General features: G+C 39.8%; 2 protein-coding genes across 2 annotated transcripts; one reads left to right on the forward strand and one right to left on the reverse strand.

Annotated features, from left to right (window-relative positions):
- Window positions 1-724: 724 nt before the first annotated feature.
- zgc:153738 (uncharacterized protein LOC558115 homolog) lies at window positions 725-3,499 on the reverse strand. Its single transcript, XM_050055038.1, has 5 exons — window positions 3,337-3,499; window positions 1,596-1,923; window positions 1,340-1,459; window positions 933-1,115; window positions 725-825 (listed from the first exon to the last, which is right to left on the reverse strand). The coding sequence occupies exons 1-5, from the start codon at window positions 3,345-3,347 to the stop codon at window positions 733-735; spliced, it is 735 nt and encodes a 244-aa protein (XP_049910995.1). The 5' UTR covers window positions 3,348-3,499; the 3' UTR covers window positions 725-732.
- Window positions 2,814-18,251, forward strand: alkal1 (ALK and LTK ligand 1). The gene is made up of 7 exons (XM_050055039.1): window positions 2,814-2,949; window positions 4,922-5,554; window positions 5,854-6,135; window positions 8,561-8,614; window positions 9,300-9,383; window positions 13,946-14,019; window positions 17,729-18,251. Exons 3-6 carry the CDS (start codon window positions 5,865-5,867, stop codon window positions 14,008-14,010), a joined length of 474 nt encoding a protein of 157 aa, XP_049910996.1. The 5' UTR covers window positions 2,814-2,949; window positions 4,922-5,554; window positions 5,854-5,864; the 3' UTR covers window positions 14,011-14,019; window positions 17,729-18,251.
- The last annotated feature ends 924 nt before the right edge of the window (window positions 18,252-19,175 follow it).

Here is a 19,175-nt window from a genome sequence, read left to right on the forward strand (position 1 = left end):
AGGCTGAGCCCAGCCATCCCACTGAGGAAACTCAATTCGGTTGCTTGTATCTGCGATCTCATTCTTTTGGTGGCTACCAAAAGCTCATGACCATAGGTGAGGGTTGGGACATAGATGGACCAGTAAATCGAACGCTTTGCCTTTCCCTCTTCACTATGACGGTCCAGCGCAGCGCCCACATCCCTGCAGAAGCCGCACCACTGTAACAATCACTCCATTTTTTTATTATCTTGTATTCATTGTCTTTTCAATAAACTGCTAAAGGTCTGACCAAACAGCTGACCTGTGGTGTAACACAGTGAGCAGCACAGCTACACTTACGCGTAGGAATACAGAAATTATATGGTTGAGACAATGAAGCGCAAAAGGAAAGGGCTGACTGATGGCAAAGTAAAGCGGTGAAAATACTTTAATATAGCATCCGTTTAGCATGATATTGATTTTTTTTTTTTTAGGTAGACCTTTCTTTAAGTGGCTAAAATACCTTTAGCTGCTAACCCTAATCCACAGCAAAGCATTGCTGAGTTTCTGGGATGCAAACAGAGAGCGTGCCAGCCTTGATCACTGTATGTAATACACTGACTAGATAAGTATCTCACAGAGCCCCATTTCAAAACCCAAACTGTCCCTTTAAAGTACACATATCATTCAGCTTTCAGACTAGATTCATTATGAGCACTGGTGGCTTTATAAAAATATATTTTTTTATTTAGTTTTAAGCAATAACCAAAACTAACGATCCATTTTACTCACCATCCCTAGAAAAATCATTTCTTCATTCCGAGCAATCTTTGTCCTCTTCCTCTGTACGTGGCCCCTCCACACCTGCAAATCACATTTATCCATTCAAATCTTTCAGCATGCAAGATGACGCAGGCCAAAGACAAAAGGCAGAGAAAGAGGCATGTGGGTTTATCTTGATAACAGAGGACCTTCTGAATGCAGACGATGGCCAGCTCAATGGCAGCTGCTCCAGGGTCCTTGGTAGCGTACATCCTGTTCATATTTCTGCTCTCTTCTTTCAACGTGGCCCTCAGGCGTCCTTGGCGGGCCCTCTCTGTCATTTGAATGATCTTAATGGCCTCCTCTTGACTCATGTCCTTGGTAATAAGAGGCTGTGGGGCAAAATAATTGAAACACTTTCATATTTGTCATTAAATTTAACTAGTAATTAATTAAAAGTATCATTTTTGTTTCACAGTTATAGGCCATGTGTGTTAAAACTTTCATTCTGGTGAGTTTTTTGTATGTAACAAATTTAAACAAACAAATAAAGCCAAATATGATCAAGTCCTATAAGTACAGGTGATAACTAAGATTTGGCTACTTTTAAACTCACTTGTGGACTTTCAGTAACCTCAATCATTTTCATGATATCTGTCAGCATCGTCTGTCGTTCTTGGAGTTCTTTGCTGCGATCACTTATGAAATAGCGTGGGATAGGGATCTCAAGGTCTGCCTAGAGTGAGAAGACAAAATGGCTGTCATCACTTAAGAATGTAGCCAACACCTTCTGTGAATTGGTCAGTATAATTTTGTTCAGGGAATTTCAGCAATCCCATTACATTATACTTGATCTTTTAAATGAAACTCACAGGTATCAGCTTCAAGTCGTGAAGGACATCATCCATGTAGTGGTACTCTGAAAACTCTTTTTCCACCATTTCATTCTTCAGCTCCAGCACCCTCCCTATCACGCCATCAAGAGTCGCCCGAATTACTCGTCTCTTCTGAGGGTGAACCGACTGATCGTAGACCTTCTCAAGCTGTCTGAAGATTTGAATGTAGCGCACATAGAGCATGGCCAGACGCTGGAAGAACACAACCCTGTCCTTTTCTGGGCGAGGGGGCTCAGCAGGTAGTTCCTCAATTAGAAGACGGCTCAGCTCTAATTGAGCATCTGCCCACAGCTGGTTGTATGTCCTGGAATTAAGAAGAAGAACATCATAATTTATGCAGGCCATACCTTAGTCATAGAACAGTAACCAAACATAAGAAAGAGACAAGATTGAATATGTGATTTTTGTTCCTCCTGTGGTATTTGCAATTTTGTTTTATAAATTACAAATGCTGAGGGTAACAAAGCTGGGAATGTAAAGGGCAACGACGTCAGCAAAAAAAAAATGGCCAGACTGCTCAGCAGTCAGTGAAGTGTTCTATTATTTAGCCAGCAGGAGTCTCATTTGCTAACATCAAGAGTCAAACATCACCCCAAGAGTCTATGGGTGTGTTCCATATTGCATACTTTTTACTTTTAGTTTGTTCTGCAGCTGCCCTTAAAAGGTCCGTACTGTTGCATGCAGTATGCACACAATCAGGACATGTTTCCTTCTCATAACATTACACCCTGAACTTTGACCCTCTTGCTTTTATTTCGGTTGCCTTGGAAATAAACAAATGCCACTTACTGCAGGGATGGAGATCAACAAAGAGAGCTCTGCTGTTGTTACTTAGCAATGTGTGTAGTTTCACTTAAAGGTTATAACCACACAGATTGTAGATTCTCACATATTATATATGCAACAGTGAAATTACATATGCAGTTCTCTGCTGTAATGTTCACAGTTATGTCCTATTGTTTGTAATATTTATGATTATTTTGTTTACTTAATTAATTAATATTCCTATTATTACTATTTGACTGGTCATCAGTTACTTTACTGCGTTGTCATTAATCATTTGGACTTCTGACAGCTGACAGCTGTCATCTGTTTGCAGCTCAGTGGGTGTGACTGTGCAGAGGATTGTGGGTCAGAATAGCCAGAAAAGCATGCTTGCTTGCACACTGCAAAATCGGACCAGATGTAGTAGAACATCCTGGTATATTTGGCATACTGCAGTTGACACACTATAATTAGGACATACTAAATCATTTTTCTGGTGTACTATTGTGGTCGCATATGTTTGTTGCCACTTAACACCTGCAGCAACTCTCCTACCATGAAAGAGGTTTGGAAAAAAAATACTTACTGCTACCTTATTTTATTCATAACATGTATTGCTTGTCGTGCTGCTAGATGCTTAGCTTAGGTTAGGCTAATTTCACATTTCCAAATTGCACGGTTAAGTGTCAAAACTGTAAGTAGTTAGAAAGCTAACGTTATTAATTTTAAATGTACTTTAAGTCACAAATTGGGCAGCCATTTTGAATGTGTTACTTTTTACGTTGTGTACACAGCACGCCAGTACAACTTTGCTCAACTAAACACTGCTAGGGTCGTTAGCATTGAAGCCAGCTAGCTAACGTTAGCTTAAGTTAAGCTCGACTAGCTAAAATTAAACTACAGTAGCCGCTGACTCTACAGGAATGACCGCGGTGGCTGCTGGGAAGTTTACCTTTGCGACATGTCTGCCTCCAGAGGGAAAAAACTTCTTCTGACTTCACTGCTTCTTATCTCATAACTAAACTACGTGCAGAGAGTAAAACTACATTAACGTTAGCTAACGTTACATGAGCAAACATGAGGTCAGCTTTCCCAAGTTGCTCACAGTGGTTGACCTGTTACCATGGTAACAGTCATACCGGAAGTAACTCACCTGCGCTTCTTTTTATTTTTTCTTTAATTTTATTTTGTGGAAATCATGGCGGTAACTGATGATGGGACAGCTGGTATGTAATAAGTATACTTAACTGAAATACTACTACTAATAATAATATTCATAATAATAATTATAGTAATAATAAGAAGAAGAACAATAATAATAATAACAATTGTGCATGTTTTGGGGTTTGTTATATTGTTTCTCCTACGTTTTCCTGGTACCATGTTATGTTATTTTACTTTTTTTTTTTAGTTGAACAGCAATTTGGTCAACTCTGGTTGTTTTTAAACGTGCTTTATAGTAAATTTGATTTGAATAATAATAATACTAATATCATCAACCATCAATGTTACCTAACCCCTCAAAAGTCACACCCTATAATTTCAAATATCTGTTTCAGATGTGGCATTGCAGAGGGCACGATGCTTCACTGCACATGGCACTGCATGAAAGTAACATTTTTGTATGATTTGTGTGACACACTCACTAAAATTATGGACATACGACTTTCATTACATCCAGGACTTTTTCCTCCTTAGAAATGTGACAAATCTGAAACTAAATCAAAGCTCCAGGAAATTTATCAATATAGCTCTTGCTGTTTCCAGGAACTTTACCCCCCTATATCAAAGAAGACCTCAGTAATGATGATTTGCATGCCTCTGTGTCCCGAAAAAGAGATATTATACCTTTATAAAGATTTAGCAGCCTTTCATTGAATACACAGAAACATTACCTTTATCAACTGTGGACTCACTGTAATCTCTGAACTGCCTCCATTGTAATAGTAACGTTCAGGTACTTTTTTTGAGGGAATATGTTGTGATGTCCATGCTAAATTGAACTTAGAATACAATTAGCCTAATAAAATAATAATAATAATTTACCTTTGGGGTTTTTCCTACTTACCCTTTTTTTAAATAAGAAATAGGCTGACCAGCTTCTTTGAACTATCAACTCTTTGCGCAACAAGTGAGACACCACTAGGTGACGTTCTTCCTTTGGATTCACAGACAGTTCAAAGTCTGTCGGTAAGATGAGTTTTTCGTCTAATAATGTAATGGGTTGCATATAAAGTATAAATGCGTTTAATAGCTGCCTGTGCTAAAACACATCTCTGCAGATAGATAAAGGAAGCAGTGACCTAATAAATCCCCACTATAAAAGAAAACATGAACCATGAATTTATTTCTCATTGGATTCATTTACATTATGCTGGAGCCACTGATTGATTGTCTGTAATGGGGGGGACTTATGACTCAAACTGAGCCAACAGTCCTTTAATTTTCTAGACTCCGTTTCAAATGCATTTTATAACACATCCTTGAATTTTCAAATTTTTAAAAGCATTGTCACAAACACAGATTTCTGTTCAAAGGGTGAAACCTGCCGGATGGCTGCTCCTGGAGGCGCATTCTCTGCAGCGCTTAGGCGGTCACAAGACTTGGGCATCGGTGAGCAAAAACACCGACACGCTGACAGGTCAGCTAGAAGCTTACAGGCCCACAGATTCTTCTCTTCTCTGCATCCAACATCCAACAAGTTGGTCCGTTTGGAAAACTACTTTCCTGCGCGCCGCCGCGCTACAATCTTTGTCGCTTATTTTTTTCAATGGAAATTTCAGCGGGGCTCTTTTTTAGATGTTAGACCATTACTCTGTCTGGAGAGGATCATTTTTATTTGGAGCTGAATAGTCCTGTAAACTTACAACCGGGGATGTTTTGGTGCGTAAAGGAGGGGCGCACGCCAAAGTGAGCGAATGCCACTGGAAGAAATTGCACCAAAGATGTCAACATTGCTTTACCACCCACACGAAATCGATTGTATTACCTTCAAGAAGGTGGCTCCTCGTATAAATAGGGACGCATTATTTCAAGAAAGACGGTGGTGAGCACAATCTGCCGGCTGTACTCTCGCTCCTCTATCTGGACCACAGACAACGCCTGGAAGAATTTGCGTAAGACAACTGTGTCCACTCTGCAGGACATAAACATCTTTTACTCCTAAACTAGTAAGTCTAAAGTTTCACTGACTATATTTGTTTCACTCTTGTCTTAAACTGGACGAAATGCGACTGCTGCGTAAAGTGGGTTGCACCAGACTATTTCTGGTGATCAGATCTAGTTTTAGAGGCTATGCATGTTACCTCTGACATGATTTTTTTAGAGTAATTTTGGGAGTGTAAAGGATCTTAAATGGCAAGCATACTTGGGGTTAAGTGTGATGCAAAGTATACAGCTGTCTTTTTTTGGATGTTGGAATAAAACAAGTAAAAAACATGTAACCAAACTTATTTGCCTATGTTTTCAGACAGTGAAGTCATGCAGGTGGAGAGGAAATGGCACATACTGTTGACTATCTTCTTTCTGCTCATCACCTCGGGCCAGTGTATGGACAGCAAGGACGTCAAGCAGAAAGAAAGAAGGACCCTGTTGGATCTAATCTTACAGGTTATCAGAGACAGCCAGCAGCGGGACAAAGCCATGTCCAGGCGCTGTAGCAGTGGACTCTTCACCTCAGCCCAAGACATGAAGTTCTCCTCCCGTGAAAAGCCTTTCTATGTTCCTAGGCTGGATAACAGTAGACTCATAGGTAAGCTGATAAGATTTATTTTTAGGTCCTGATGATGAAAGCATAATCCCCATTTTACCGTGGGAGACAGCTGTCATTGGTCTGGTCTGTGCTGTACACCTTATTTATGAGCCTGATTTAGTTTGGATGAATGGAACTCAGTGTTTGCTTGTTAATTCAAGATATACAGGGAAAAAAATAAGGTTTGCCTGCTATTAAATTGTTCCATATCTTTCTATACTGAAATTTCCAACTCGGTATAAAGGGGAAACATTTAAAATATATATATATATATATATATATATATATATATATATATATATATAATGCATGTAATTAAGGCATGCTTAATCTGTGTAGGAAAAAAGGGCTATGTCACATTTATAGACGTGTTGTTCTCATTTGTAAGTGACACCTTTCCAGCTCGTCTTGGACAAATCGCTCCCTCATTCAAACTGTGATTGACTGACGGACAGATGCACGGATAGGTACTAGGAACTCATGTAGGAGGAGCATCGTCACGGCAAACTTGTGAATGATTCATTCAGTGTGATTCACTGTGGAATCTTAAACATGAATGATGATGACCACCCTGCACGCACACACACAAACTCACTGTGACGTCCCAGAAAGTAGCTCCAATAGCGAGCATCCCTGCTCAGGCAGAGCAGAGACGCAAGACTGGCTGATGTTGAGTCACACTCATGTAATTTACAGCGCTCTATCAAAGTCAGTGTTACTCCTTTTGACTGAAGTTATGGAATGAGACTGTACAAGGAGAGTTTAGAACAGTCCAGGCCACATTCTTGATTTGCACTTCTAGATATTACCTAGACAAATTAACCATGTTCATCATTTATCATATAAATGAGCCATATCTGAGCTCCCTGACAAGTGAGAATGGGCTCGGTGCAGCTCTGCCTTTATTGGCTTAAATAAAGTGTTCTGTTATCTGGGATCCAAGACAGGAGGTTTTCCCAAATCAGACTGTAAAACAGAAAAGGCACCCAGAAAATCATTTTATGCAAAGTGTTATTGTTGCTGCAACACACATGCCACATTATCTGAGGTTCTGGTTTAGGATCGTGCCTCACCAATTCGTGCAATGAGAGTTTAGTAAGAGCCAAGTGAACAGGATGTGTTGATTATCTGCAATATGAGATTCTCTCGTCCATCGCTGTCAATTAGATCTTGTCTCAGAGATGTTACACTGGCATCTTGAAGCTCAAAGTCTCAGCCCCAGCTTATGCAATTGGAAAAGTACCTCTCTCAGACCACTGACTAGATGGAATTTATCTTTTGAGGATATTAAAAGCTGCATATTAGCAACTGGTGCGTGTGACACTACCGAGAGACCCATGGTCACGCAAGGATAGATGTTTTGAACACAAAAGGGAGGAAGAAGAAACATTTGTAAACCCACCAATGTGTTCACCCTGTAGCGTGTTACTCAGAAGCCATGGCTGTGACATCAGAATGACGGCTATGATAAGACAGACATGATGTAAGGACTGGTGTTATCTGTTCTAGTTTCTCTTTTGGTATATGTGGCACAAGAAATCAGCTTTAGATTGGCAGCTTTAGACTTTTGTGTTTTGTGCTTGTTGACATGCATTTATTAATTAGCTGGTTTTGTGTAATTCAGGTCGCCATTTTCACTCTTCACATCAGCATCTTGGCTTGAGTTGGCTCTTTACATGGCCATACCACTTTTTAGAAAAGTAAAATATATAGTATGTCTATCCTTTTCATTTGGTTTGCTATATCTGCAGTTTAAATGTATTCAAAACGACTTCTTATGCTTGCTTTCACATCGGTTTAAGTGCTATCTTTCATCCTCGTTCTGCAGTCACTTGCAGTTGCAGCATTACATGTTCCTGAGTCTGGGGGTTAATGTAATGTTAGCCCAGCAACTACTTGCATGGACTTACTCTGATGAGCATTTAACTCCCATACAATAATCTCTTTAGCCTGTTAGTGTGGCCAGTGTGTTATCAGACACTTCCGTGTGTTGCCTGCATGTACACAGTAGAATGGTGGGGGGGGCTGATGCTCTTACCTCATCTAGACCTTATGAAATGCCTTCAGTGACACCAGATAATAACAGTGACATAATGTAAAGGTATATATCCATCATACTACTTATGCTGCACTTGATGATGAACAGTATGCACAATGAATAATGTTCTTTTAGAGTGCTGTAAAATTATTTGAAGGATATTTATCATGAATGATAATGCTGCGGCCACATATTGAACTGATCTATATGTTGACCTTAAAGTGGTGATGTTGAGAAATTCCCTGCGGCACAGTGATATATGCAGGAGAGGGTAACTCTGACAATGACTGTACATATTCATCATGATTATTGTGTAGCATTTGCCAAGTTCTCAGTGGTTGAAGAATGAGTGTTGATTGATGTGCTAACAGTGGTTTTCTTTTCCAGAAATTGTTCCTAGAGATGTAAACATGAAAGGCAAATTCATTCAGCATTTCACAGGTAAGAAAATCACAGTCAAAGACAACATTGTGTGTGCAACATTTCAGCCTTGATTGTGTTTTCCTAATGCCCTTTCCAAACATTGCAAAATGTTTTTATCTGGCAAACGCCTCTTAGAGCATAGTTGGCACTTTTCTTATGCAACCTTTGAATGGTAATTCTCAGTTCTGCCCTCTTTGAGAAAATCATTCCTGTAAGCCAACATACAGTATGCTTAAGTCTCGGAGGCGTAATGAACACTGGCACTCCTGTGGTTCAGAGGAGGGTTGCCTGGCTTAGCTGCAGGGCAGTAGTGCAGAGAAACAGCACATGGTCTAAAGCCGACAGCATTAAGTTGAAGGCAGTGCAAGGTTAAGCTGATTATTTGTCTCAGGACCTGTGAGTAGACTTCATTATTGGTGTGAAAATCTGGAAGTTTAGATGTCGGTGCCGAAACTCTACGAGGTGATTATAATTGAAGACTCAAGTCCTCTGTTCGCTAAGTCCAGTTGAACCCTGACTCCTTAACCACGTCTGTGATAGTGCACTGTTCACTTTCACTTTGTGGTCTGTCTGTTTTTTTTGGTGATTAGTCACAAAATCACTAGGCATGATTATACTGTACTAGCAGAGTAGATATGATATAACATATAATAAAGCCCTTGCAGTCTCTTTCACTATGCCTGATAAGACCTTTTCTATTAAGCAGGACCAGTCAAGTTCTCGTCGGAGTGCAGAACACACTTTCATAGACTTTATCACAACACAAGGGATTGCTCAAGACCAGCATGTATGTATGCCTTTTTCCTCTCTGTTGCTCTTCTCATAATGTGCTCAAGGTCTGTTGTGCCATTCAGTGTCGTCATGAGTATTATGCTTTAAAGGGCAAAAAACTTTTTCAGTCAGCTGAATAATCTGTTCCCACATGAAAAAAATATTTTGCTTGAGTTGGATTATTTTAATTGATCTGGGGTTTCTCAGCTCCTTTTTTGTGTTCTTCTTACTGGTTTTTAAGTGGGCGGGGCTTAAAAAGTTGACCTCACATGCTTCCGTGCACCAATCAGGATTTAGCAATATCTGAATCAAAATCTGTTTAATGAAACATTCACACAGTCCTGATAAAGGAGATTAGCTGAGTGCTAAACTACTAAATTATAAGTTATTTTTTTATAAAACATTAACTTTGAGAGCCCGGTGTCACTCGGGAGTCATCGAATTTTGCTGTTTGGGCAATGACTTGTGGCGTCAGAAACCAACGGAAGAAGGCATCCTTTAATGTCAGTATGATGTGCGTTCAGTTGCCATTATAGTTTAAGGGGTCCTGGTGGCGTCAGGGGGAAACGCAGCAGGACAAGGATGAAAGTTAAGGCGGCAAAAGTCCGACTGGGGCGGACGGAAGGGGTGGCGGATAGATCCAACTAATGCTGACTTTCATCCAAGAGAGCGGTGTTCACGTCCCGTAAGATTCCAAAGCCAAACCCTGTTCTTTTTTCCTAAACCTAACCACGTGTTTTTGCTGCCTAAACCCAACCATGTGTGTTTGTTGTTAAAGGAAAACAAACATCAATTTGCGGTGTTGTACCTACGTAGTGCATTTATTTTGAAAGAGACTGTATTTAAACGTTAAATTTCCTGTGAAAACAGAAGTGTATTTTGAAAGAAGACAATGCATGTAACAGGCAGAACTTGACACAGCATCCCAGAACGTCAAAAACAAACGCACCCAGGGTACCTTGCATGTCATATGTGGACAAGGAAAGTCCATGACCAAACGTCGATATGTGACAAGGTCGGAGTGAGAATGTGTTGACCTTGATTGTCACACATTTAGTCACGAATTTTTAAGGGTATAGGTAAATACCTTAAATCAAAATCAAGTTTAGATTCTTCAACATACAGCATAATCCTAAAAAAATGTATTTTTTTATTTGCAAATAATGTTCTATGCTAAAATGTGTTGGGTTTCTAGTGGCTTTGACCACCTGGTTAAATGCTCAGCAGGATTTGATAAGCTGAAAATTCCATGTAATTGATTCGTCTGAATCAGGGGTGTCAAGCATAGGGCCAGTGGGCCAGAACTGGCCTGCCAAAGGGTCCAGTCTGGCCCACTCAATTACTTTGCTAAATGTTAAAATAGCAGAGGAGTCATTAAACCCACTTTTTCAATTAAATGCATTGCTATTCCTATTTGTCCAAATGCACCAGTTCCTATTTCTTTACAGAGGTAAGTGGGTTGCCAGTGTGCTTAGTATGCTTTCAGTGCTCAAAGAAAATTCTATTCAGCACCACTGTCATGGCGGAAAGGGCAACATCTTGCAAAGACAACTAAGGACAGAAAAGATAAATGAATTGTCAGCAGGTTTGAGGAAATATATGTCTGGTTTTAGTTTTAGCCGCGATATCAGCATTGCAGATGTAAAAGCTATAGCTACCTTATTGCTAACAAAATAGCATCAGCACCAAAGCCATACTCTGGGGGTGAGTTAGCTGAAAAACAGACATGTTAATGAAACTGCACTTATTTTTCATTCATCCTTCAGCCTTCATCTCAGGCTGTTCATCATTTGTTTTGTTAATGGATTGTTCATTAATTGTGAACATTTTCAGAATGTAAGCTACATGTAGCATTACTTCGTTAGACTAGAAGAGAAAGAAAATTTGAAGGCTTTGTTATTTACAGGTTATTATGCAATGGTTTTACTGGTCCGGCCCTCTTGAGATCAAAGTGGGCTGTTTGTGGCCTATGAACTAAAATGAGTTTGACACCCCGGGTCCTAATGGATGTGGATCTGTGACAAAATAATGCACATATAAAGCAGTGTTTTTTAACTAAATGAAAATGTTATTTAAAAGTTTAGATTACTATTTAAGATTCATTCTTCCATCTACTATCCAAAACTGCTGCAGGTGGGGTACACTCTGGACAGGTCACCAGACTATCACAGGGCTGACACATAGAGACAGACAACCATTCAAGCTCACATTCACACCTACAGACAATTTAGAGTCACCAATTAACCTGCATGTCTTTGGACTGTGGGAGGAAGCTGGAGAACTCGCAGAAAACCCACGCTGACACAGAACATGCAAACTCTGCACAGAAGGGCCCTGGTTGGAACCCTTACCAAAACTTACAAAAACCTTACAGGATAAGGGTGCCATGAACACCTGAACACAAGCTGTATTCCCAGAGCTTTCACTCTCTGCTAAACAGCCTGGTCCTGTTGCAGGACACGGTCACTCATGCATGAAATTAACACTGGCAAATATCTGCCTCCTGTTTACTTCTATTCAATGTAAGCAACAGGCCAAAAAAAACATTTGCTTCCCGTGACGAAGCAAACTTGGATCTTCACATTGCCTAGCCTCCACTAAATGTCTTACCACCAGAGAATGTATGATATTGGCCATGAAAAGTACACGTTGCCCCACATGAGCGATGCTAACTGGCTGGCAGTGAGTCAGGAGGCAAACATGGAATGTAAGAAAATGAAATGAATATACCAATAACATCATATTTCATGGTGTTTATAAGCCAGCCAGCTACATTAGTTAGCAAGCTACCTTTCCATGTGCTTCACACCTGGAACTGCCGACATTCAGCACCAATATTGCCACAGCAGATGGTGGTCACTGGCCTGCATTCATGAACATGGGCATGTGTGACCAGGCCCTTAGAGAAGTATGCAGTTCAAACAACCAAAGAGCGGACAGAACAATGGTTAAGTGGCAGGGAGAAGAAAACTAAAACAAAAAATGTATGTATGATTGTTAAAAATTCATAATACAGACTGAAAATTGTATAAAAATCAAAGCAAAACAAATGTATTTATATAGCACATTTCATACCCGAAGGCAACCCAAAGTGCTTTTCAGATCAGTCAGGTCAAGTCAAAGATCACTGTAGCCCAATCACAAAGCATGCCTGAAAGGGCTGTTCCAGTAATAATTTCAATTCAATTTCACTTTCAATTTTGGACCCTCCTCCAACACAGTCTCATCTCAAGTTGGCATCTATCACGGTGTTGTCAGTGGCCTTTTACATCTACATATTACACGCTAGGTATCATTATGCATCTGCTGTTAATGTTACAGGACGCCCGCTACCAACACCGGCACATTACCAAAAGCACATGGTTAGTTTTAGAAAAAACATAATGGTTTGGCTCTACATTCATTCACACCGGGCTCCCAGGTAAAAGTCTGGGGTTTGTTGGACCCATCCACCTGCCTCCCATCCTCCCTATAGGGACTTTCCAGCTCCTTATTTAACGTCATCACCGGCAGCATGTCAGCCTGATGCCTTCCGGCGTCATAGGGCCACAACAGGTGCTGTCCAGCCGCATTGTAAACTAAAGCCCACCACGAGAGGTGGCTTTTGGCGACAGGTGTGTGACGCTGAAATCACTGACAAAGCAGCAGTATTTGACGACTTTGAAAAAAGTCGGTTGGACCCCTACAGCAGATAAGGAAAAAAGAAAGAAAGCATTTAACGGGGAAAAAGTGGTCAAAACCCATAAGAAGAGCAACTGAGGAGGGCTCCCTCTTCCAAGATGCACAGATAAACAAATAGAAAAACTATTCCCTGATGCAATTTTCACAGGAAATAATCAGCTTAAAATTCATCCAATTCATCCAAGTTTTGATGCATGATATTTTACCTGACCAGCCATAATTATCTACTCTGACCTCATCCCCCCATTGGATTTTTCTTTTTATCTGAGCCCTTATATCCCCACAATTTTTCAAAATATAGCTACGCCCTTGGGTGTGCAAACAGATCTGTTTAGCTTGACTTGGCTTTATTGTGGACACAGTGAAATTTCCATCTGTGATGCAGTCTAATAAGCATCAAGAGACTTAAAGCAGTTGATCTTGTGATATAGGAAGTTTAGTTTTAGCCAGACAGGGAGACATGGTGGTCACAATTAGGATTCATGTGTTGGATTGTGGTGACGCAGAGTATTGTTGGATGGATGGATAGATCATTTCTTATGCTACTGTTACTGATGATGCTATTAGAAAACATGAGCTCTGCTCTGCTAAAAGAAGATTGCAACTTTAATTGCATATTGAATCACCTCTGACATCATTCATATTTGTTTCTCTCTCTCACTGTCATTGACAGTATTATGTATTTAGTACTATTTAGTACACACTGTGGGACATTTGCATTGTCTCCAAACATTAGATTTAAAAGGACTTGACCTGTATTACAAATAGCAGAATTTGAAACTTTAGAAGTTTCAAGTCAGTTTTTAAGAATGCAGTTTTTTAGAAAGGCAATCTTTTGGGTCTTTAATTGCAAGGGTGGGACGATTTTAACATATTTTTCTCACTTTTCTTTTTCAGATTACAAAAGATGTGCAAGATTGCTAACACGATTAGCAATGAGTCCACTGTGCATGCAGTCATAGATGTTGCATGTGAGTAAAAGTGTTTTTCTCTTCTTAGGTGGGGTTGAGTTCACTCTGATTCCTTGGCAACATCCTCTGATGTGTCAAGCTGAAATTTAAATTTTGTTTGTATACTTTTAAATCATTGTCTCGCAGCAAGACGTGAAAGAATGTATTGTGATGTACAGCTGAAGATAACTGATGCTGACATAATCAGAAACATGTCTGTAGTGCATCTGTTCAACATTTGAATGCTTTAAGAATATAGATTTTCTTGCTGTTGGACACGCTGAAACACTTGACTGTCAGGAAGAGGCTGTCATGTATTCAATCTTAATTTAACCTTTATTCAAGGTTAATGCTAGTTTCTCTGAAGTTACACACAGATCACATGTGGAGTGAGAGATGGAAAAACACAGATTACACGCATTCATTTCTCCTAACTCATGAGTCCCAAACCCTAATATGACAACATTTCATTTATCTTGGTGGGAAATGAGCATTTGATATGGAAAGAAATTCTACATCCAGTGCCCCCTGCATGAATATGGAAAGAAGTAGTCCCTCACAATAATTCATGTATTTGTGGATTGTTTATATGACATGTGTACAATACTGTATGCTTGGTATGCTCAGTTACAAACTGCTGATCCTCTTCCACTGAAAAAAAAAAAAAAAAAGCCATGAGAGAAATGTAGTTTGCGTGGTGACTGGTGATGGTCACCTGCTCTCTTACTATACCTGAAAATGTAACCATGGTTACCATATAGGGCTGTAACTAATGGTTATTTTGATTACAGGTGGATTATGGTTTATCTGTTGATAAAATTAGTCTGTATTTTTAGAAATGAGTAAAACATTTCAATTTTCCAATATCCCAGAGCCCAAGATGAAGTCTTCAGTAGTCTTCTTTAGTCAGACCAACAGCTCACAACCACAAAGAAACAACCACAGACCACAAAGTTTATGATGATAACAGTCAGAGAAAAACAGAAAGTCCCCAGGATGGAGAAGCTGGAACCAGAGAATGTTTAGCCTCCCCACCCACCCGAAAAAAGGCCAGATGTGAAGTCAGATAGTCACGAATAAAAAGATGCAAGATGCTTGATAGTTTATTTATATAAATATTGCGAGTACATAAATATTTAATAATTTGTGAAAGGTCCATTGTTGTCCTGCAACCACTGTTCCAGCTTTTTTAAATAAAATCAACCCAATGACCAGAATAAATGTTGGCACTGACTGTTTCTGGAAACCACAGATGTATATACATTTCATATGTAGCGAATATGTTAAAACCAATTTCTTTTGGTTAACATGTTATTTGTTTTATGAACTCATTCAAAGTCACATGCCCCATGCACAGAGCTGTCAGTCCTTATTACTTAGTGCATATGATGGCAGGAAACATCCGATTAATAGCAAACAAGCAGATACACCAAACACAAGAGGGCTGAATTACTTCTTTTTTAAATTAAGTCTTCATTTAGTGTGATTTGTTTTAGTCACAATCACCTCCTGGTTAGGATGAAGAAAACATCATGATTTGGCTGGTTTGGTTGCAACAAACATGTCCCAAACTCTTGTCAAAAAACCCTGCGTTTGTCACGACCAACAGTGGTTTTAAATATCCCAAACTCTCATTAAAAAAATCCTACTTTTGTCACTACAATCATGTCTGGAAGTGGCCCACACTGTCATTAAAAAATGCCTGGTATTGTCACTACCAACAATGGTTGTGAATGTCCGAAAGTCTCTTTATAAAATACCCACTTTTGTCGCTAAAATCAACATTTGTAAATGTCCAAAACTCTCATTAAAAATATCTGCTTTGTCAGTACAAACAACATCCATAAATGTCCAAAACTCTCGTGAAAATATACCCACTTTTATTGCTACAAACACAGCTGGAAATGGCCTACACTGTCTTTAAAATATACCTGCTTTTATCACTAACAACAGTGGTTGTAAATGTCCTAAAGTCTCATTAAGAAATACCCACTTTTGTCGCTAAAAACAACGTTCGGAAATGTCCTAAACTCACGTTAAAAAATACCTGCTTTTGTTGCTACATACACAGCTGGAAATGCCCCACACTGTCATTAAGAAATACCAGCTTTTGTCACTACCAGCAGTGGTTGTAAATGTCCCAAACTCTCAGTAAAAATACCTGCTACCAACATCAACCGTAAATGTCCAAAACTAATATTGACATCCATCCATCCATCCATCCATCCATTTTCAGCTGCTTGTCTGAGGCTGGGGTGCAGGGGCAGCAGGCCGAGCAAAGCATTCCAGACGTTGCTCTCCTCAGCAACGCTTTTCAGCTCGTCCTGGGGGACCCCAGGGCGTTCCCAGGCCAGACAAGATATGTAATCCCTCCAGCATGTTCTGGGTCTGCCCTGGGGCTTCCTACCAGTGGAACGTGTGTTTTGTTGCTACAGATACAGCTGGAATTGTCCCAGCCTGTTGTCAAAAAATACCTAATTTTGTTGCCACAAACACGGCTGGAATTTGCCCAAACTCCTGTCGCAAAATTCCCCCTTTCATTGGTTTCAGTGGTCTGCTGCTTTCGGCTGCTTGGCGGCCATCTCGCCTCGGTCTCACACCCTCCACCATCCCCTCCACCTCCTGATGAGAATCTCAACTCACATGCAGTCTGAGCATCATCACTTCAGAAATGTTGATATGATACATATGAAGTGTACAAGAGTAACATACCTGTGGTTTGCAGATATGCCAACATTTTATTCTGGTGACTGGGCTGAAAAAAAAAATCGCCATTATGTCTCAACTGTGAGTGTGTTTTCCAGTGCTGCTGCATTTGGAATATTTTTAAGTGAGAAGCCACTAATAAAGCCATGCTATCTTTTGGTCAACAGCTTTTTATAAACATTACACATATCTGTAGGTGGATTTAAAACAAACCTAATGCACAATCTGAGGGCAAACTAAAAAAATATAGAACTAGATGAACAGGAACAGATCAGTGTGGATTTCTTATGAATCATTTGTTACTTCCAGAGACACATGTTCATGCTTAACACTGACATTTAATACACTACACATAAACATAGCAACTCTCAAGACAAAGGTAGGACTCAGACGATCGTCAGCGCTGTAATTCTGGACGTAGTCATAGTCATGTCTTTGTGACGGTGACCTTTGATGACAGCAGGTCTGATGCGTTCACTGTCGTCTAGTCCTAAATCCAACAGGAGTAAAAGCATGTGCTCTCAGTGAAAGCAATTAGGTCTATCTGCTGAGTGATTGCTGTGAGAGAGTTCATCCACACAAGTGGTCATTTCAGTTAATTTGAGTTTTTCGTGGTATAGGACTTCTGGTGATTATAAAAATTGAGGAGGCTGACACATTCTCGGGTATTCAGTTTCTCAAGTGAATCAGATAATGAGATCCTGTCTGCACTGTTCTGAGAAATCTGACAAATGTATATCACAATCACGAGGCTTTTGAAGGCGAATTAAGTGATTCATTATTTCATTATTTAGTCATCCTGATCATTTCTGAATGAGCTTAGACATAACATCGAGGAATGCCAGTAATAGCGGGCCAGTAATGACCCTCTTAAGAAGCTGACAACACGACTTTCTGAGAAAGGCTGAAATGTCAAGATGTGTCTTTGCCAATACTGGACAGAAGACTGTTTTTTATTAAAATGCTGCTTTAACGCATCAGAAACTAAAGATGTTTAACTCTACGTCTGCTCATTTCATTTCAGGCCCCAAAATGACAGAAGAGGGATCAATGTGTTGCCAAGGAAGTGCCTTCAAATCCACAGCAGTCATATGAACATTGTTGTGTTTATAGTGTTTCTATTTTTGTTGTTCTTGTTGTCATTATTGAAATGCTGATGGAACATTGTTAGTTTTTGAATGGATGTGCTTTTTATTTTGATGTACCATGTATTTGTAAGGAAACATTAATTTAATATTAAATACACCTATTTATTGAAAGGGTGTGTATATAATAATTTCACAACCATTAAAAACCTGATGATTTTGGTTATACAAGTCATATCTGATGGAGAGGAAGCTTTTCTTTTTGTTCCTTGTATATGACTTCTTTTCCGCTGTCACGCTGAAACCATGTTCTGAAACTGGTCTGAAAGATTTGTCATGCTCCTTCGTTGTCTTCATTACATTTTATTTGGCACTTGAGTGATTGCTGACAATGAGAACATATGGAATGACGACAGTGGTGATTATGCACTGCAGTGTTGAACAATAAAGAATATTGAAGCACAGCATATTCTGCTATTATTGGAGACGAGGGGAGTGAGGGAAAATATAAAGAGGACTCAGAATCGATGTGTTGTCTTTTGATGACGACCCATGACTCTACTACAGTCCTGTCCTCTGCTTAGTGTTGTTTAAATGTGTTAAAACGGTTGACTTCATTACGAATGGCTGCAGTGGGAGTAATATTTCTCTTTTATTTTTCAGTAACTTACAAATGCAGCCTTCTCCGTCTCCTGCTCCTCAGCAGGTGTTTCCATTGCTCCTCTCCGCAGCAGTTTGTTGCAAAAGTTCTGGCACTAAGTCATAGCTGTCAGACATCCTGGACTCTTGGGCTCAGCAGGATGTTGAGCAATTCAACCTCAATAGGACCACATATACAGGACTTTGGATAAGACCAGCAAAAGCTTAAGGAACTCCTTAAGTAATCACATGTGCAAGGCATTGTACACATTGGTAGATTGAATTTTGTCGCTTTATTTCAATGACAGTGACTAATCCAACTTTTACTTCCCGCTTGAGAGCATCCTTTAGAGGCTTGGCGAAAGAGTTGCTTGTGCGGTTAACAAATCCAGCTTGGGATGTGTAACTATTTCAAGGCAGCCTGTTCCAGATCACCACAACCCAATTTATTAAGTGTGCCTGATATAATAGACCCCCAGCTCAGTTGTTGCATGTTTGTGTTAACTCCCTGAGATCTGATATGTGGCGAACATAATTTCCAAGTTGTCTCGGTGCCAGACAAGCAAAGTGTCAGCAAATGCTACGTATGAGATTAAAACAAACAAATGTGTCGTTTCCGCAATTGTAGATAAAGGCATCAGAGCTGCCATTTAACATAACTCTACTTGATCATTGTGTATTTTTGCAGGGAGTTTAAATTACCTACCCTTGCCGTCACCGAGTGCTATAAAGTCCTGACAAAATAAA

This window comes from Epinephelus moara, chromosome 10 (assembly GCF_006386435.1).
Source record: "Epinephelus moara isolate mb chromosome 10, YSFRI_EMoa_1.0, whole genome shotgun sequence".
Classification (NCBI taxonomy): Eukaryota; Metazoa; Chordata; class Actinopteri; order Perciformes; family Serranidae; genus Epinephelus; species Epinephelus moara.

What these genes read in the sequence shown, in the direction of transcription:
- zgc:153738 (XM_050055038.1), bottom strand. An exon ending in ACGACTTGAAGCTGATACCT is followed by an intron (nt 1,460 to 1,595) that starts GTGAGTTTCATT and finishes TTCTCACTCTAG; the next exon opens with GCAGACCTTGAGATCCCTAT. An exon ending in AGGTTACTGAAAGTCCACAA is followed by an intron (nt 1,116 to 1,339) that starts GTGAGTTTAAAA and finishes TTTGCCCCACAG; the next exon opens with CCTCTTATTACCAAGGACAT.
- alkal1 (XM_050055039.1), top strand. Translation starts at nt 5,865, where the DNA reads ATGCAGGTGGAGAGGAAATGGCACATACTGTTGACTATCTTCTTTCTG. An exon ending in GGATAACAGTAGACTCATAG is followed by an intron (nt 6,136 to 8,560) that starts GTAAGCTGATAA and finishes TTTCTTTTCCAG; the next exon opens with AAATTGTTCCTAGAGATGTA. An exon ending in GGATTGCTCAAGACCAGCAT is followed by an intron (nt 9,384 to 13,945) that starts GTATGTATGCCT and finishes TTTCTTTTTCAG; the next exon opens with ATTACAAAAGATGTGCAAGA.